Source organism: Mustela nivalis (genome assembly GCF_964662115.1).
Source record: "Mustela nivalis genome assembly, chromosome: 11".
Taxonomy (NCBI): domain Eukaryota; kingdom Metazoa; phylum Chordata; class Mammalia; order Carnivora; family Mustelidae; genus Mustela; species Mustela nivalis.
This window is the reverse complement of record NC_139030.1, coordinates 38,565,685-38,587,377: the sequence shown is the minus strand read 5'-3', so window position 1 is coordinate 38,587,377 and position 21,693 is coordinate 38,565,685. Positions and strand designations below refer to the sequence as shown.

The window sequence follows — 21,693 nt, the reverse complement described above, 5'->3', positions numbered from 1 at the left end:
TATTTTTAATATGTCACTTCAGCTCCTTGTTTATGGGCATAACCTTGTCAGTTGGTTGCCTTTGGTCGATGTGGGTCCTTGGCCTTCTTGATCAATGATGCCTGGCCTGCAACTTTCTAACATCACCATGTGGCTACTCTACCTCTGGCACCTCTCTCTGCCCTGTGTCACCTTAAACCAAACTGCACCATCAACTACATCAGCTGCCTCTACTCTGTCTGATCCAAATGGCAAAGAGAAAGAAATAGGCTGAAAAGGAAAAAAGATTTACAAGTGCAGGAGAAAAAAAAAAAATCAATCTTGAAACTCAATTTGATTATATTTTACTAGATATGTTCTAGAAATCTAAATTGCATATGTCTACTCATGCATTTTATTTAGCATATAAAATACAAATGCCATTTAGAAATTTCAGAAACACTAAATTCATTATGAGATAATATTTTAGTACATATATTCTTTGTCCTCTGGAGCTTAACTTTTAGAAAAATCAACCCTTATAAAGACAAACTGTTATCCTCAAGTCATATTATTCATATATGCACATGCCATCAGTACATACGTGGAAGGAAAATAATTCTAATAGAAGTTCAAGAGACAGGAATAGAAAAATACAGTTTCAAAAACAATTCAACTGAACTAAATTACTTAAGAACTATTATTTCAGATTATTAAAGCTTCTTCATGGAAGTGATAATTCAAGAGAGTTACTGCCTAACTCATTCTCTAAGACTAGCATTACCCAGACACCAAAACCCAGATAAAAGATACAAGAAAAAAAAAAAAAAAAAACAGAAACAAAACTACACACCAATATCACTTATGAATATTGATATAAAAACCCTCAACAAAATACCAGCAAATCAAGTTCAGTGACATATTAAAAGGATTATATACTATGACCAAGTGGGATTTATTTCTGGAATGCAAGGATGGCTCAACATACCAAAATCAATGTAATACACCACATCAACAGAATGAAGGGGCGAAAAAAAAAACATGATCATTAAAACTGATATAGAAAAAGTAGATAACAAAATTCAATTTTCATGATAAAAAACTCAGTTACCTAGGAAAAAAACAAACTATCTTCACATAATCAAGAACTGCTGTACTCACAAATACTCACAGTATCAGGTTCAGATTAATAACCTACAGCAAGTAAACTAAACTCATTAAAAATTCCCCATGAGGAGTACTTACCTGCCAAAATTTTCTTGAATTGTTTAAACCATACATCACAGTGGTCTTCACTTAAATTAATAAGATCAAGTGTAGAATCTTTTAGTTTATTTTGTTCCTTTTTCAAGCAAATGAAGAGAGTGATACCTAGTAAAGTACCATTTCCCTGCTGCTTAGCAGAATAACGTCTTTTCAGTTTGACAGAGAATATGTCCTTGACTTCAATAAATTCTTCTTTACATTCATCATATTTGGAGTCACCTGGAAAAAAAAAATTCCAATCAAAACCATTGTGTCTGTATCTTCTATGTATGAATAACAAGAAGTGAAAAATCCACAAAATCTTTATCATGTCTAATTTTACTGATCATGTTTTATGTCAATCCCTATGTGACCTGGGGACAGAAAAGAAGAAAAATTGAGTCTATTTTCCCAAGAATAAAAAAAGGGTAAAACGGCATTGAATCCCTGTAACACAAGGCCCAGCCCATTCAAAACTTGAAGATATTCAACAGAAGAATTTCAAGAACTTAAAGCAACATTTCAGTAATAGAAAATTAGCATTATGCAAGAGACTCCTTGGCCCTCATAAGGACAGGAAAAATAAAGGGAAAAATAGAATTCACTAACAGAAGTGAATTTATAAGAATTACAAAAGGCAAAGTGTAAACAAAATGATAAACACATTCCAGGTAAAGTAAAACATGTGAAAAGGAAGCAGAGTAAAATTCCTGTATGAAACACTGTGAATCCCTGCCAGTCTAGAAAGATCGACCCACCTGAATATTACCACAGTCAGACTATATTTTAGAGTGCCATGAAATTTTACTGGCCATGTTTAACCACAGGTCAGAAAACATGTTTTGTAGCAAAAGACCATTTTAACAGACTCTCAAAGAAGAAGTGTTTTATACTTTCAAAGAGTACTTCTAAAATTTCCACCTGGCCAACACAGAATCACTTTCTGGACACTAAAAGGGTGCCCAGACACCCTTTAGCACACTAAAAGGGTGTGCAGGATACACGAAACATGGAAGTAGTCCAGGCCAGTGGTCCCTGAGAGAAGGCAAACGCAGGAGCCACAGGACTGCCCCAGGCTACTGCCTGGAGACCGTTACCAGGCCTCCATGTAAGTAAAGAGCCCTTGGTGGAGTGTGGTGTCTTCATGGGTGAAGCAGGAATGAAGAGACCAGGAAAGCCACAATGACTAAGTTCACTAAGCCAGTTACTGGAGAGGAGAAAGTTGCAGGAAAGTGAATTCTGCAGAGGTCCTCCTCGAATCTTCAGCTGAGTATATATGACATAGGTGGGAAGCCACGGAGAGAGAACTACCCTAAGGATTAGAGAAAACAACGCTCAGAGATCACACAGGCACTCCCATCTGCCTAAGTGGAAGAATATGGAAATTTGTGAGCCACTGAGGAGAGTACTTGGGAGAGTATGGCCTCCTTAGTGAGCTAACTAAAGGTCGCTCTGATTCCACCTAACAAAGTTTAAAAGCAAACCTCAAGAGGATTAAATTGTTTCCGAGTAACTTAACTACATCCTAGAATAAAGCTCTAGATGATTATAGGCATATAAAAATAACCACCAACTTTACACAGCAAAATTCACAATCTCTTTCATTTGATCAAAGATCACTCAATTCAAAAAAAGCAGGGGCACCTGGGTGGCTCAGTGGGTTAAAATCTCTGCCTTTGGCTCAGGTCATGATCTCAGGGTCCTGGGATCCATCCCCACATGGAGCTCCGTGCTCAGTGGGAATCTGCTTCTCCCTCTCCTCTGCCCCTCACCCCACAACCCCCAGCTCATGCTCTCTCTCTCTCTCTCAAACAAATAAAATCGTAAAAAAAAAAAAAAAAAAAAAAAAAATCCCACTGCACGCATGGGGTGCCTGCATGGCTCAGTCAGTTCAGCATCCGGCTGTTTGAGCTCAGGTCATGAGCTCATGGGTCATGAGACTGAGCCCCACGTCAGGTTCTGCACTCAGTAGGGAGTCTGCTTGCTGATTCTCTCCCTCTGCCCCCTCCCCCTTGCACTTGTACCTGCTCTCAAATATATCTTAAAAAAAAAAAAAAATCGCAGTGCATTTAAGAAAGCAGGGGAAAAAAATGATCCAGAGGAAAAAAGTCAATAGAAGCAGCTGCAGAGATAACAGTAGCGCCCAGTAGTCACACAAGGCCCTCTCTCAGCTTCCTTCATCCTTTCACAGACTCCACTGGCATTGTCCAGTGGAGCAAGGACTTTCAGGTGCTTTGGGAAGTTGCTTCCCTGTATTCTGAGTGTGTCTCTCCCAACCATTCTGCAAATTACATCCGATGGTTCATAAAGCACACAAAGCATGGAAAAAGAAACAAGCCCTTTTCTCAGTATTTATGGTGGTGGGGTCAGATGAACCCTAAGTCAATTTGTTGGGCCTATCATTTCCTTAGAAAGTTCAGGCTTCAAGTCTGTGTTTGGTAACTTCTACTGTCAGCCAGAGATATGTGGCCAGGGTCTCTACAACACCTGGGAGGGACAAGGAGATCTTACATCTTTCCACTACCTTCAAGGATGAAAGGAAGCAGGCTTGTCAAAGGTGCTCCTTCCAGGCTAATCTCATAATATTGATTATGACCTTGTCTCTTACGCAAATTTAATTTTTTCTTATCTGGAATAACAAACAATAAGTAAGTGTTCCAAGGAAGGATGAAAGGGAACCAAAAAAATGGAAAGGATGAAATAAAGTCCTCTTTTCACTAGAAGACCTATATTATAATTTGAATTGTTTACCCTGTGTGTATTTTACTTTGGCAATAAACAATTCAAGGACTATTCTAATTTAAAGCTTCTTGCAAATTGAAAATTTAAAGATTCTAAACCAACAACCAACATCAAACTTAGTAGTAAATACCAGAAGAATTTCCGGAAACAGTATAGGAATACTTATTATCACTCTTATTATTCCCAATTATTCTGGACATCTGGTCAATACTATATGAAAGAAAAACAAAATAAAAGTTGGTGGCGAAAGGGGCAGAAGGGGAGCTAAAATCATAGCTTTTTACAGATGATATCACAATATGTTTGCAAAACCCACAAGAATCCATTTAAAATCACTAGATCTAATAAGAATACCCAGTAAGGAAGCTGGTTACAAATATTTCAATACCCAGGAAGAGGGCAGAATGGGGATAAAGAGATAGATCCCTTGCCAATTAACATATTATACCTAGGAATAAACTCAGCAAAATGATTCTGGACTTACTATTCCAAATGTTATTCCAAACATACTGAGAAACAAAGAACAGAATAAATGAAGAGCTAGTAAGTTTTGAGATTACATTTTTTTCCATGCATATTCTCATTATTAAGTAACCACTTATAATGCTATAAGTGGCATTCCAGTCAAAATCTCCATGGTATTTTCTTTGATGTAAGGGGCAAGGAAACCAATCAAATGATTTGCAAATCTTCTTGGAATAAACGTATTATATCAATGAAGAAATGTTTTAAATGTACAGTAATGGGGGGAGTATATGCCTCATCAGATATTGATATTTTGTAAAGCTGTAATAATTAAAACATCTAGGAATAGATAAAAGAATGGTTCAAAGAAACTTGTATACATTTAAAAAGTCACTAATGTGATAATGGTGGCATCTAAGCTCAGTGGGAAATATTCGGTAAAAGGTGATTTAGAATGGGTTAATTTTTTGAAAAGAAAAAAAATAGAACCCTATTTCATAATATGGACCAGTTTTTCTAGATTAGAAAAAACTTTATATAACCGTAAATTAGTAAAGTCCTAAGAGTGACAGTAAAGGCAGACATACAGAGACTGAGATATTTAACATAAAAATTATCCAATGCAGACCTGAAACTAATATAACAGTATCTTAAATATACTTTAATAAAGAAAGAAAAAAATTAGTCCATCGCCTATAGAGACCTAAAGAACCATACATAGATGTCACAAGCAGAAGCCAACCAGGCAGAAATATCTGCAACATACGACAGTTAAATAATCTATTTAATCAAGAAACAAAACACTTCAGTGGCAAAGTATATAAAAGACCCAAGCAGGCATTTCACAAAAGAAGAAATGCAAATTGACCAATAGACATATGAGAAAGTTCAATCTAATTAGTAATCAAAGAAATGCAAATTAAAACAACAAGATACCAGTTTTTGCCTTTTAGATTGGCACAAGATCAAAAATCCTGCTTCACAATGGTGCTGGTAAAAGCAACCAATCCCAGAGCTGGTGGGCATGCAAAAATGGTAACTGCTGGAGAACAAGTTGGAAATATGTATCAAAAGATTTCAAAATGTTAATTGCAGCAGTGTTTATAATAGAAGAAATATTTAAAGCAATGTTCCTGTTCTTCAATAGGAGAATGGTTGGATCATAGTTTTGTACAGCTCATAAATGAGCAAGTTAGAACTCTAGAGACATTCACGGCAAGAGGTATGAAGAAAGAGAGCAAAAGCAAAGTAGTAGTCAGAGGAATTTAATCTCACTTTCATTAAGAAGGAAAAACAAACTCCAGTAGAGAACACACAACAATTTGTCCTATTAAAGACAAATATGAGGGAGTAGGAGATTAATTTTTTCCTGTAAATCTTCATAACTTCCCTCTCCATAATCAGCATTACTTTTATAATTTTTTAAAATGTAGAAAAGGAAAAATGCCTTAACATGCACCTATTTTTGGTCCAACAATTTACTTTCAGGAAACTAACCTAAGGGAATAAATAATACGCACAATTTAGCTAAAAGAATCCTTCCCCTAGAATTGAGTGAAACTTAGAAACAAACTAAATGAATAACAGAATTTTGGTTCTGTAAAATCTACTCATATAATAAAATGCTATTCATCCATTAAAATGTAGAAATCAGACTAGAAAAGTATCTAAAATAGCAGAGCACATTGCCATTACTGTTTTGTATTTATTTACTGAATACATCATGTATGTGTAATATATGAAAATATATGAAAACTTGAAATAGATTGTGATTTCGTTTGCGTATATGAATTTCTGATTTTTCTACAATGAGAATATTTCCGTTATCAATTGAAGAAGATGATTTCCTTTGCTCATCTTTAAATAGTTCCTTAATGTTACTTGTTTTTTAAAAATTCCATTCCCTAAAAAGGGTAGCTAACATTTACTGAGCATGTGCTATATGCCACATATGGCCCTATAGGCCGACATAAACGCCTTCTTCAAGTAAACAAGTTCTCATCTGACCCTCTAGATCTGTTTTTTAAATCCAGTCGAACCTAAAACACTGGGCAAACCATCATGATGTCTCTACCAGCAAGACAACGAATGTATCCATTAACAGAGTAGTACGTGATCAGACTGAGGGGACCGTCAGAGAAACAGGAAGTGGGACTGCAGCGGCCAGGAGGGCAGAGTGAATGTTCTGAGAACTTCTGTAACACTGATGCTTAGTTCCTGCTCTCCTTACTCAGGCTTCTCATCTCTTTCTCTGCTTTCGTCCAGATTCAAACTCAGGGTTTTTACTTGCTGAAGTGAAGAGAAGAGACTAAAAGAAAGACCTAAAGGTTCAGGGAAAACGCTTCCCTTTAATTTGGAAGGAAAAGAAGGGCAATTGATCCGTGAATAAAACATTTACCAGGACATCGGGGTGACTCAATGACCTCTGCTTTTGGCTGGGGTCATGATCTCAGGGTCCTGGGATCAAGCCCCACAGTGGGCTGCTCAGTGGGGAGCCTGCTTCCCCCTTTCCCTCTGCCCGCCTCTCTACTTGTGACCTCTGTCAAATTAATTAATTAATTAATTAAAACAAGAACAACATCTAACAAATTTCTTGACAATAGATGAATGTTCCTTATCCTTATTTTCCTCAGCAGCTATACCGATCTCTCAGGTACCAGTTGCCTACGTAGAATTTCTGGTTATTTCTGCAATGCTGATCATTTACATAAGTAAATCTGCCCAATTTTCTAAAATGGGATTCATTTAATTCTGAATATAGTTGTTTCCTAACACTTGAAGATGTGTCTAGTATTACTGCTTTACAGAAAACTGTGTTTTCATTCTGAATATGGTCTTTGGGATTAAAACTTGTTAGAATTCTGTGAACTTGAATTTAAACTATTTAAAGGCTTGGAACTGCCTAACTATTGTTTAATCAGACTAAAGATACTAGATTAGGTGGTGCTTTTCTAGGTCTTTGTTTTTGAAGTTCTTAAGATACGAGCAGCAGTGGACCAGCTGGCTCTGTGGGGCAGCACAACACTGGTTTCCCAGACTTGAAAGAGAGCGAAGGCCAAAGGTTCCTCAGGTTTCTAGGTGGAAAGCCCTGATAGGATCAGGAGATCATCTGATAGGATAAACTGAAAAATCCAAGGTCATTGTGTCTCCCTGATCCCCACTCAAAAACACTTACTCTTTGGGACACACTTGGAATACACAAACATTTATGAGAAACAAGATTAAAGGGGGGCGGGGGACCCCTCAGAGAGAGAAGACTATTGCTATAGGTCTATAAAACTGAGCACTTCTCTATACCCTTTTGTAGTAATACCTTACCAAGATTCTGACTCATTTTTTTCTCCCTATCAACCATAAAAATACTGCTTTTTATATATAAACTATTTATAAATTTATAAATGCTAAACAAAAAATGTGGTCCTATATCTCTGCTTAAATTTTCATCCACAGGAGAACTGCTTGGATCCCCATGCCACCTACCTCTGTTATAATACAACCAATTTCCACCACAAATAAAAGCAAATTTTTTCTGGATGCAAAAGCCACATTTCCATGTACAAGCGAACACAGGCAGCAGCATGTTACAAGATGAGTTAACAAAAACAAAACAAAACAAAACAAAAAAACTTTGGGGCATGTATTTTAAATGCAACTTTAATTTTACCTTAATGTTAAGAGATCTCTTTATTGGTGAAAAATGTGAAATAAAACTTCATCCATAAAATAATATCTGATAATAGTAGATAAAAATATGGAAATCCTCTGTATACTTTTTTTCAGGTTATGAAAATGTAATCCTTACAGATGACATATAATTTTTCTTTGTGGCATGTGGTTTATTATTTGAAATCTATTGGTTCATTAGTATCATATTGGTTATAGCTATTGTTTCAGAACATTAACTGTCCTCTCACATTACTTACAGAGATACTGGGGACCATCTGTTCTTGCAAGGGATTTAAGTATATGTCTATTGGATATCATGCTATTTATTTAATTCAGCACCCACTTCCTATTGTTGTATTTTCTTGGGGAGAAAAGTCAATTTAATTACAGGGAATAAAGATAACCTCTCCTAGCAGGTTACCCTGTCACCATGAGAGCAAGGCAGGACCTGCTCGGAGTAGGTTACAGTGGTTAACAAGAAGAGTAAAACCAACAACACTTAAGAATATTTAACAAAGGTTTAACAAAAATAGAACAGTGAATGGCACGTTTAAAAATATTACTGTAAGCCTAGGGCTTGTCTAAATCAATCTTGGCACATCTGTCTGATGCAGACCGTAAACAGGATTAGAGCTGGATTTATCTGCTTGGCGCTAATTGTGCTCACAGTTTCTGCACATGTCCACTCTTTAAAATACTGCCTAAAAAACGAGCCTGCCTGATAGATGGCTCCCACAACATAGTGTATACACACGCTTATGCTATATTAGATGGTTAAGCAATGTGATGTCTAACAATTTTTTTTGGCTCTTCAGAATTACTTATCTAATCCCCTAATTAAAAATACAAAATTCTGTTTGAATACACCACATACTGAGATAAATCTGTGAAGCAGGGGACCAATAAATTTGAATACACTTTAATTGTAAGAAGAAAACACAATTTAATTGTTAATAATCAGGTTAAACCAGGGTTTAAACAAATAGGGCTGTTCCTGTAGTTTACTACAAAACCTTCACAATGCATTACTACCTTCAAGAATCATGACATAACATTTGTTAACAGAGAAAGTGTCTAAATACATATGCATATCAAAAGTGACAAGAAATAGCACTCTAAATAGCAAAAAAAAAAAATTATACAGGAAATTTTAAACTTATCATTTACAGGAAGAAATAGATAAACTGCCAATCCAATGTCCAAAAGTCACATTTTTATCACACCAAATAAAAAATTAATACTCAATTTCTACCTATAGTTTTTTTCTACTTAGTTCTTTTTATCACCTGTAAACAGCTTAGATACTTTAAAGAATTTAAGCACCTGGAGATAGTTAGGTATTTTTTCAAGAAGTCCAAAATGAACTAGTCAGTCAAAAATATCTAATATTACTCTTTGATTTACAAATCTGAAATACACATGACAAATAATTCCTTATTCAAAATAACATTTAATGCCTAGGATACAAAGTGATGTTAGCAGTTTTAAATTACTTGGTCTATTTATTCAATCATGAACACCACATAAAATGGATACTTTATAAAAGAATAAAATTGAAAATTTAGCTTAATTTCTAGTCATAGACAATTTTCTGTTCTAAAGATTTTCCTTCATATGTAACTTATTCATGTTCTGAGTTTCTTGGCAAGCTCGTAAAAAAAAGTTTTCCCCTAAATCTCTTTACTACTATAGCATTACTAAAAAGGTAGATCTGTACTTTTATTTTATACAGACAAATAATTCATCAGGAGAAACTGGCAAATTAGGTCAATCATTTCAATACTTAAACCAAAACACTCATCAGCAATTCTCAGTGTCGAGTCTCAGGGATTCTCTAGGATCAAAATGATTTTTATCATATTACTAAACATGCTAGTTGTCTTTCTCTTTTTTCTTTCTTTTCTTTTTTTTTTTTTTTTTTTTAGAATTATTTATTTGACAGAGAGAAAGAGCACAAGCAGGGGAAGCAGCACAGAGAGGGAGAAGCAGGTTCCCCACAAAGGAGAGAGCCTAACGTGGGGTTTAACCCCAGGATCCCGTGATCAAAACCTGAGCCGAAAACAGACGCTTAACCGACTGAGCCACCCAGACAACCTGTTAATTGTCTTTTTCACCATGTTGGCATTTGCACTGAAGGCGCAAGTGCAGAAGTGTTAAAAAGCTCTGGTGTCAGCATGAAGCAAGGCAGTGACACTTTTACCAGTAATTCTTGCATTCTTCACCAAACCTCAAACTCCCAGTTTAAAAATAAAAAGGTCCAAAAAAAGTAATTAATTAATTAATTAATTAAAAAAATAAAAATAAAAATAAAAAGGTCCATTTCACTAAACTGTCCTTGGTGAAATAGAAGTGCTAATTAAAAAAAAAAAAAAAAATCTCTACCCTGGGAGGCACCTGGGTGGCTCCGTGGGTTAAGCTCTGACTGTTGATTTCAGCTCAGGGTCATGAGTTCCAGCCCAGAGTGGGGAAACGAGCTAAGCAGGGAATCTGCCTGACAGTCTTTCCCTTTCCCTCTGTCCTTCCACCCCCTGCACACACACACGTAGGCACTTGCTGTCTCAACTCTTTAAAAAAATAAAATTAAAGTAAATAAAAATCTCTACCCTGGACTATATTTCTTTTTAAGTTACATTAAATGTAATTTTAATATACATGCTTTACACATACAGCATGTCTGCTACAAACAAAAGTGAGGATTCTCTCCAGGAAAAGCACTTACACCATTTGAGCTGCTGTCAAACTAGCTGGTTTTGTGGAACACTATTTTTACTTCAAAGATTGACTGGTAGACCATGGTATTCAGACATGAGTATTTGGTGAACATTTTCTGGGAAAAGAGCAAAGTAAGCCAATCATTCAAGAAAAGCAATTAAAAATGTTGTCAATGACAAAATTCAAGCTTTAGAGCAAAAATTAACACTTTACAAAACTTGAATCTATGACAATAAGCTTGACAGCTTCCCGATACTTCAAGAATTTTCTCATGAGACTGGTGGTCATATTAATATATCTGATATTTTTAAAATATTGGGTAATATAATGTGTCAACATCTGAAAACTCTATTTAACTTCGTATATACACTTAACTTTCCATACAACCAATGCAGGATGTTCTAAAAGCATGCATGAGTAAAAGATTCATTCAAAGGGCAAGACAGACCAATCAATTTTCAAATAGACTGCAAAGGTTCATTAGAATGTTTTCAGATTCAACATTGTCACTAATCTTAATAAACTGGCACTTAAGTGTTGCTGTAGTTTCAAAGAAGGATATCTGCAATTACCTGAAAACATTAAAATACTTTCCTTCTTCCAAACACACATCTATGTGAAAATGGATTTTCCTTATACACTTAAACCAAAACAACATATTCACAACAGATTGAATATAAGCACAATCCTGAAAATTCAGCTGTCTTAAATTAAGCATCCTATTAAAGGCAGCTAAGTTTTCTATTAAAGACATTTGAAAAAACATCTAAGATAATGAAGTGGCATTGTTTTTTAAATTTTTTTATTTTAGAAAATATTCTTAATAAAAATATTTTATGTTAAAATGCAATGGATTTATTTCTGTTTATTTAATAAATACTTTAAATGTCTAATTCCTAGTAAGTGCCAATTAGTATGATTTACAGAAACAAAAGCTCTTTGTGCTTTTCAATAATTTCAGACGGTAAAGTGGTCCTGAGACTGAAAACCTCAAAAACCCCTCGTCTGTAGTGTGGTAAGCATAGGTCTAACCTTAAGAAAGTGTAGCCTAAAGACAGTACGATCATGCCCTCATCTTTAATCTATTTTTAATCAAATATCTAAAATACTAGATTATTTCTAGACACTGCTATGAGTCCCTATTACATCTGAAAACTAGCAAAATAAAAGTACATTTCAAAATTTCATATCCTATATTTCATATTCACCGATCACATTCTATAGCAGGCCTTATCATGCAATGTGATTGGGTTCTGTCATTTTCACTTCTGCAGGAGCAACAAGGTGCTCTTTTCACTGGGACAATTATTCCTCAACTTTATGATCTACTTAGATATTTGCCTCTATATTTTACATATCCACTTCCATCATGATTCCCTAAGAAAAACACTGATAAACAGCACCAATATAAAATAGGGTCTTGATTCATCTTCATCTCCTACTCTAGTTGTTTGGGGGCATTACCTGTTCAGGTATGTATATCAGTTCATGTGATATACAGTTCATATACATCACACCAGATGGCCTTTGTGCAGATACCCCTTGAACCTCAGAAGTATGGTAATTCATCTTCCTTTTTCTAGTCTCAGAAAATCACTTCAGCTGTATCTTAATTGTCCTCCTAGTTGTCTCTAATCTCTGTATCCTAGCACCTAGCCCTATGCTTCAGACACAGGCTTGGTTTCCAATTCAAGTTTGCCATTGACTATCTTTACCATCAGTCAGATAATATCCCAATCATACTATATGCACTTCAACCTCTGAACCTTTGCTCCTTCATTTTCCAGCAAATGGAAGGTCCTCTTGACTCTATTCTTTTCAAACATTAACCATCTATCATAGCACATTAACAAAATCCTTCATTTCCCAGCCGCTCTGAGATCCTATGGCCCATACACAGACGAGATTCAGTCACATATCAGAAGTTCCTCACCTACCACAGTATGAAGGCACAAAGGACTTTCAAAGCCTCTTAAGAACTTAAGTTATATATTTTTTTCATACTAACTAAACAATGGTTCAAAGATACTAATGGGAGAGAAACTAGATAAAGAGGAAAATGTAACAGTTTAGGCTAAGCCCCAAAATTTACTGTTTCACCATATTTGAGCACCTACTATACTCCAGGCACTTTTGTGTACACATTAAAGCCCCTCTGGAAAACAGTATGGAGGTTCCTCAAAGTTTCAAATAAAGCTACCCTATGACCCAGCAATTATACTACTAGGTATTTATCCAAAGGATACATAGTGATTAGAAGGGGCACCTGCACCCCAATGTTTATAGATGCAATGTCCACAACAGTCAAACTGTGAAAAGAGCCCAGATGTCTACTGGCGGATGAATGGATAAAGAAGAAATGGTATCTATACACAATGGAATATTATGCAGCCAGCAAAAATGAAACCTTGCCATTTTCAACTACGTGAATGGAACTAGAGGGTATAATGCTAAGTGAAATAAGTCAGTCAGATAAAGTATCTATGATCTCAATGATATGTGGAATTTAAGAAACAAAACACATGAACATAGGGGAAGGGAAGGAAAAATAAAATAAAATGAAAACATAGGGCAGCAAACCATAAGAGATTCTTTACTATAGGAAATAAACTGAGGGTTGCTGGAGGTGGAGTGGGTGGGGGGATGGAGTAAGTGGGTGGTGGGCAATAAGGAGGGCACTTGAAGTAATGAGCACTGGGTGTTGTATGCAACTCATGAATCACTAAATTCTACTCTGAAACTGATGTAATTAAATTGACATCAAATAAAAAATTTTTTAAATGCTAATATGAACTCGACAATCTCCATAGACAACTGTTTCTACAAGAACAAAGGTAAAGGAATTTTTCATCTTTCATTACCTGGAACTTGCTGGGCTTTAGGAATGGAACTATATATATCTGAGCCAGAGTGATGGCTTCCATTGCCAGTATCTAAAAAAGCCTGGATCTGGGCTTTTAGCTTGTGAAGGCCCTTATACTTCAACTCCTGGACACTTTTTTCTTCTGAGGACCTCAAAGATTTTTTTCAATCTTTGTTTTCACCTTTGCCATTACTACCAATCAACACATTATTGTGCAGTTCAAATCCCACACTACCTCACAGTAGTCACAATGAAGCTATCTCACAGCCCTCCAGATAATCTGATGGGGTTTGCTACTGACAGACACTGAGAAGCTCACTTTTATTACCCCTCCCATTCAGGTTTACCCTTAAGATGGTCATTATTCTCTCCCAAGATAAAAAAAAATAGAGTAATTATTCAAAGTCCAGGGTAACTGAACTTATTAGCACATGCAGCTCTGTGTTGTTGGAAGGGAATAGGGCCATTACGTGAGAGACTCAGCAGTAATTTTTACTCGATGAAGAGACCAGTCCTAGTACCAGAAAGGAAGAAGTTCATCTGAGGAGCCAAGACACCTCAGGAACAGAATGCCACAGTCCTGACCATCCGGAAAGGGACTAGAAGAGATTCACATGATCGGCCTGCAGGACACCCGAACTTACAATCAGTCTACCTTCCGATGCCAGAAATGGCCCTCCTGCAGGCAAGGAATCACTGCGCGTGTGGGAGGAAGGGAGGATAAAGAGCGATTGCCAGAAGCTGCATATACTAACCGTACAAAAGCAAACTTAACACAAATACACATATTTACAATAGCCAAGATATGGACACAATCTAAATGTCCACGGATGGATAAATATAAAGAAAATGTGATACACACACATCGTGAAATATTGTTCAGCCATAAAAATAAAAAATCTTGGCTTTTGTGACAATATAGATGGAACTCGAGGGCACTGTGCTAAGAAGGGAAACATCAAAAACGGACAAATACCACATCATCCCACTTAAATGTGGAATTAGAAAACAAAAAACAAAAAATTGAGCTCATAGATACAAGGAACAGATTGATAATTACCAGAGGTGAGGGGTGGGCAAAATGGGGGAAGGGGGTCAAATGGTATAAACTTCCAGTTATAAAATAAATAAGTCATGGAGATATAAGGTAGAGTGTGGTGACTAGGAATACTATACTGCATATCTGAAAGTTGCCGAAAGTTCTTGTGACAGAAAAAATGTGTAACGATGTATGGTGATGGACGTTAACTAAACTTAGTGTAGTGATGTCAGAATACATACAAATGTCTAATCATTGTGTTCTACACCTGAAATTTCTATGTTCTATATCAATTACATGTCAATAAAAAATACACATAATTTGAGATTTTCTAAAAATATCCATAAGCCTTTATTCATTTGATGAGGATCTGTAAGCCCTAGATTTAGTGGAGACAAAGGAAAAGTGTTACATAATTTTAATATAGCCTATCATGGTTTTATTAAAAAATCCAATTAACTTTCAAGACAAAGTTCATGTTTATTTTTAAAATGCTAGGCACATGGGGGATATGGCTTTTATTTCATTTCCACCATTAACAGCAAAGAGTTGACAAACATGTTTGGTTTCTGTTTTGCTTTTGACATTCAAAAACTTTGGCTAAGTCAATCCAGCAAGAATTGATTTACTAAGAAAAAAAATTACAATGAAATTACCTATTAAATGTAGTTAGATTCCCTCATTTATTTTCAGTTGGATGTAAGAAAATGTAAAGAACAAATTTAAGTCTTAGTAAACACACACACAAAAACTATAAATTATACTAGTCAGTTGATACCATCTAATCTATTCACACAAAATACGATCCTCTACCTGAAAAATGAAGTAAAAAAATTTTTTTAACATTTTGGAGTAGAAGTTAGAAGTTAATTTTTTTTTCTGAAAAATTGTATAGTGATTCAGAGAGTCCAGTATGCAAATAAGCTCCATGTTTGACCTTGGTGTTCTATACGTATGGTATTTAACGCAAATGTGTTCCCAATTTCAAATAGTTTCTCCTCCATACATTTCATCATGCTAGGTTTTCTACCAGGTAGCTAGTACTACAATAAAAAGGCAAAATTAAAGGTAAAAGAAATGGTTACCTGAGAGTGTAAAAATTTTAGAGAAAACTTAAATATTCTAGATCAAGCATGTTATATACTTAGCTACACGATAGAATGTGTAATCAAAGCAAAATAGCTTATGGGATTACAGCAAGCCATCTCCTCTGCACTGTTCTACTACTGTCAGGTTTTTTTTTTAGAAAGATAAATTTGATACCAATACGATGTGACACAACTGCATCAAACCTTAATTTCACTCACAGTAAGAAGTCACAGGATTAAATAACACTGTGCAGTCTTTTAGAAAAGTTTATTGCTTCCAGATGGATTCAAGTTTCCTTTCAGCCCTGATTACATCTAATATGCACAGGGTGCCAACATTATAAAGGACAGAGTCAAAAATATCATTTATATAGATAGCAAGGGGCGGGGTGAAGGAACGTTAGCTCCCAAAGAGGTTGTGCTAGTCAGAGCCTGACTGTTTTAAGAAATAACAAACATTTAGTAAAAAACACCATCCTATATAAATGTCTTAAATAACGGCTGTCCCATAGAAAAACACAAATCTACAACAAAGTATCCATAAAATGACTCCTAGCTCAAGCTGCATGTTCTCTGCCCCCATGTTGGGTTGTGCCATGTGTCACACCGCATGAGGCTTGCTACCAAGATGTCCACCTGTGCCTCTGTGGCAGAAATGGTATCCATGTTTATTTCATTTAATAGCACTGTTGAATATAAGCCATTGTAATCAGATAAAAACCTTCAAAAATATGGACTACCTAAAGGCATGTTTGCTAAGTTTAAGGCTGCAAGTAAATTGCTGCTTGTACTTAAAACAGCATTTTCTTAAGCTACTTGAGTATCACTACCATAATAAATAAAATCCTCTCCATAAAATACAAAGAAAGCTCTCCCCATAATGTGAAATAAAAAATAAAATCACATCTGCTCTATCTAGTCTGGGAAAGAAAAGCAATAAAAAATTCATAATTGAAGAATGATTTCAGTCTGTAGATCAGGGGCCAACTTTTTAAAATACAGTACAACTCCAATCACATTTCCATTTTCTCATCTTCTTAAATTCAATTTTTCCAATGTTCTGAAAAAGTCATACAAATTACAAATTTGATTGAATATAAATGTTAAACAATTTATTATGTATCCTTCAAAAACAGATTAGCAATTTAAATAAAATTATGGTCTCAAAGCACAAAAGAAGAGAAAAATGATTCCTTTCTAAAAGTATATAAAATCTTTCCTGCTGGATTACCACTGGGAAAAGCGGTACTCCAATTATTCTACTCATACCTGTCTCCTGTGGATATCCAACCAAAACTAAGACAAATAACACTATGGTACTTGATTACATTTTCTTTAAAGAGAAATAAGTTCCTTTATGTAAGGCATATAATGGACATTAAAATCTCAGGTGGCTTTAATAAGCATTATTTACTTCTATTTTTAATTTTACAAGTGATACTTAAAATGGATATAAATACTAAATTTGTTCGTTTCAATTAGATCAAAATAGTGGCAATATCCTCAATCAGTTACTTTAAATGCTCAAAGACACAAAGTGATCAGAAAATGACTGAGTTATACCAAGAAGGGTTTTCAAGTTACACGCTAAATCAATAACAGATCAATGAAACAGGTTCCAATCAATTAGGCTACCCAGCACTAAGGTATGTGTGTGTGTGTGTGTGTGTATCCTTATATATATATATGAACAAGCCATGTAGATACAGGTTCAGAATCTCTCATTTGCAATTGCAAAATCCCCAAAGCTCTGAAAATTTTACATTTTTTCTTAAATCATTTGGGAGCAAAATCTGAGCTGCCCTCATTTTGTAGCAAAACTAAAACCAAACTGACAATGAAATTTTAAGTCTTTATTTATCCCACTTGGCATGGATATTCTTCATATCACTCGGGAATATTAATATTTGATTATGGGATGATACCTGAGGCTCACTGTGGGTGTTACATACACATAAAATATATGCCTCACACTAGCTTTCTAAAATTAGTAAACATCTGAATTTTAAGACATACCTTGTTCCATAGGTTTCTGGGCAAATGGAACAGTAAGTAACCCAATATTTCATGTCAGAAATAATGTCATACTCACATGGTTGCAGAAATACTGTTCAGTTTTGGATATAGTTCAGGAAATGCCACCAGATTTGTTGATAGACTAGACGCAGAAAGAGAGAGTAGAATCTAGCACATTTCCAAGTGTTTAGGGTGTGGGCAACTATAGTGATGAAGTCTTCATACACTAAGATGGGAAGACCTATAGGAGGTGCATAGTTGTAGGTTGTAGGATGAAACTAGAATTTTAGAATATGCTAAGTCTGAGAAATCTATTAGAAAGCTAAGTTGACAACTAAGTAGGTTTATAAATCTGAAATTCTGACATGCCTGGACTAAAGATACAAATTTGAAGGTCATCAGCCTTTAGATAGTATTAGAAGCCACCAACCAGAGGAGGTTGAATCAGAGAGAGAATGAAAGACCAAGAAGTCAGAGGACATACAAGGGAAAATGAGGACAACTAAGAAAGGAAACTTCGAAGAAGCAGGCCAGTGGGACAGGAGAGAACCAAAATTGTGACATCACTGAAGATAGAAAAAATTGTATTGAAGAGCACACTGCGATATTTTAAAACTCTGTCCATTGGTCAAGACAGATGAGTGCTGACTTTGACAAGTGAGCTATAGAGTGATGGGAGTCAAGAGCCTGATCACAGAAGATTTAAGAAAGAATGAGAAACAAAGTGAAGATTGTAAATGTATAATTAGTCTAGACTAATAAATGAGGGGGTGTGGGAAAGACCAAAGAAATGGGACCAAGTACTCTACATAGATTATCTTAATTAATCCTCATAACAGTTCTGAAAGGTGGAAATTATCTCACTTTATAGATTAAGATGTACGAACTAAGATAAGTAGTGTGCCAATGATTTAATGAAAGAGCTAGATTGATTCTAAGCACATCTGATTATCAAAGCTTATCCTCATACTATTGTACAGCTTCCTATGAATTTGCCATAAGAAATAAACATTGAGAAAATGCCATAGTCTTCCCGAAAAGGACACTGGTGTGGGAGTTAGGAGACCTTAATTTTAGCTCTAGCTTGGTCACCTATCTTGAGGCTAATCCCTTAACTCTGGAGCTTGATAGCTCATTCCTAAAACAAGGAGATGGGAACCGATTTATTTATTCATTGAACAAATATTTATTTGGTCCTTATTTGTTGCATAACACTATCCTAGGTGCTAAACAGTGATAAACAAAATTTTTTTAAAGGCAGAAACTTACCCTATAGTAAGGATGATGACAAAGAATCTAATACTTTTTTCAGCTCTAAATGCTTTAATAGTTATTTAATAAATATTAATAGACAAATTTCATTCTAGGCTAGTGCCAAGAGGTTTACATTTACTCTATCACTGAAACCTTACAACAATGTAAGCTAGGTACTAGGAATATATCCCATTTTACAGGAGGGCGGGGGAGGGAGATAAGCTGAGAGCTAAATAACTTGCACACAGTCACACACACATGAAATGACAAAGCTTACATTCTAACAGTCCAACTCCAGAAACCAGTCCTTCAGTTGCTCTTAATAGATGGTTAGCTCCTATCTGAGTATTTCTTTTACTGTGCTTAACTTTCTTTCCCTGTTATTTTACTTTTCTCTAAATGTTCAAAATGGCAAACAGTGAGGAGTGAGAGAGAAAAAGAAAAACAATGAAACTGCAGAAGTGAATAGTGATCTAAAGTTTAAAAACAAAACAAAACGAAAAAAAAAAATCAAGAAAACCAAAGTAGTAGAGTAACATGAACAAAATCTTAAATCTTCTGTGATCAGGCTCTTGACTCCTTCTGGCACAGAAGGAAAGAGAGCAATAGCCCTTCAGAGGGTGGCCCACCAGATACCATACGCCTAACCATAAAAGACAACACCAAGGCCTCGTCCACCATGGCTCCAGGGGTTGCGCTAACAGAAGAGTCTGGCTTCTCCCATTCTCTTCCCACACCGTTGTCCAACTATCAACCCAATAAGAATCAACACTTCTAACAAACCTAATCAAGTGAATACATCCCCTAAAATATTTCAGAAAGGAGCCCTAGATACTTTCTCATACTTTTTGTTCCAACCACGTTAAAAAGTTAAGTTTTTAGGGGTTAAGAGCTGAAATCCTTAAAGGAAACAGGAGAAAGGAGGCAGAGAGGAGTCCCCTGGTGTTACTACTGTGGAGGCCTCCTTCTGATTTTCAGCAAAGGGCCAATATCGAGCCCCTCCCTTTAGAGACCTCCAGGCAGGACCAGGTGCAGAGCGAAGCCTCAATAGCTAGGAGCCATTTTATTTTCGCCAGATTTCAACAGAGAATGGTGATATCATTCTGGATTTCTTACTTTCAGAACTATTCTTAGAGCTAGCACTTTTTCCCAGTATTCTGAAGATCATATTGCTTTATAAATTATAGAGACAAATGTATTATCCATCAATAACATAGTTTCAAAATTTTGAGTAGCTGCCATAGGCCAGGTGTTTTCTGAATGAAACAGCGATTGAAAGATGATTAGATACGGTTCTTTCCCTGTATAGTGGCGAATGAAAGCACACTGGGTAGCTAACCATTGTGTGGAACTTCACCAGATTATTCCCAAAGTACTGTTTTACAAAGGGACACTGAGACCCACTGGAGATTTTAAGAAACAACAACCCAATCCACTTCTCTACTCAGCATTCTAGTTTCCCACAGAGTACCTTTGTGACAGAGATTCCAATTCATTCATGTCCTATATATGCCTCTTCAAAAATAGTCTGCACTAAAAGGTAAAAGCCACCCCGGGTAGCTCAGTGGGTTAAAGCCTCTGCCTTCAGCTCAGGTCATGATCTCAGGGTCCTGGGATCAAGCTCTGCATCAGGCTCTCTGCTCAGCAGGAAGCCTGCTTCCTCCTCTCTCTCTGCCTCCCTCTCTGCCTACTTGTGATCTGTCTGTCAAATAAATAAAAATAAAAAACTTAAATCTTTAAAAGGTAAAATTAGAACCAAACTTCCCTCTGCGAAACATGCTTTTATTTATATTTTCTTCTACATACCCTTCATTTTCTGAGTTTCTACACTGAGTGCCATTTATAATCAGAAAAAATAACAAATCAGAAAAATAACAAGAAAAAAATCAAACATTTCAAACCTGTAGCTTTTACACTGCCTAAAATTCGTTCTCCAGTCCATGTTTCTGTTCTTCATTAATTTCTATAGGCAGCTAAGAATGATGGACTAGAGAAGAAAATATTGTATTCAGAGGCTCAGCTATTTCTCAAATTCTCAGTAGGTATAATGTTAATACTAAGTATTAAAACTTCTCTTTCTTTGCCAAATTACCTTACTATACATACATCCCATTAAGGTGCCACTGCCATGCAAGAAAGCAGCCAGTTCTTACTGTAAATAGCACGGCACGGAAACACAGGGATTGGAAATCCCGATGAAGGGCCTGCCAAGCTAGGCCCCCAGTCAGACACTCCATCTCATTAAATATAAATTATTTTCAGGTTACAATGAGAATTTAAAAAGACAGGCAACCTTATTTCTTGATTTTAGAGAATACCAAACAAATCCTCAGAGAGGCAAAAGGGGCTTATCGATTACAGATGTAAAAGGCAAAACCTTAATTAATTGTTACCGAAGACGGGGCTCTAAAGCTCATATTCTTTCCTTCTAGTTTTACAAGCTAGAAGGACTTGTAAAGAACCACCCTGTAATTATAACATTATTTGTTGCATGCCTTATAATTAAACTTCAAGAAGATGTGGTTCATATCAGAGAATGGATTCCCATTTCAGTGTATCTTTTGCTGTCTCTCTGAAACCTCAAGTGTTAAAAACAACACTTCAGGTTCTAGAAGAAAAAGGTACAAGGGGTACCTGGGTGGGTC

At 35.8% G+C, this 21,693-nt stretch overlaps 1 protein-coding gene across 6 annotated transcripts in view; it reads right to left on the bottom strand.

Moving 5' to 3' along the window:
* The window catches only part of CERKL (CERK like autophagy regulator), a 136,737-nt gene that overhangs the window by 92,553 nt on the left and 22,491 nt on the right, over positions 1-21,693 (bottom strand). For 4 of the 6 annotated variants that reach the window (XM_082690237.1, XM_082690233.1, XM_082690234.1 and 1 more), the window contains exon 2: positions 1,204-1,443. The exons of the other annotated variants lie outside the window; for them this stretch is intronic. In XM_082690237.1, coding sequence (XP_082546363.1) covers positions 1,204-1,443 — 240 coding nt within the window. The remainder of the gene's footprint in view (positions 1-1,203; positions 1,444-21,693) is intronic. 6 annotated transcript variants of the gene reach the window in all.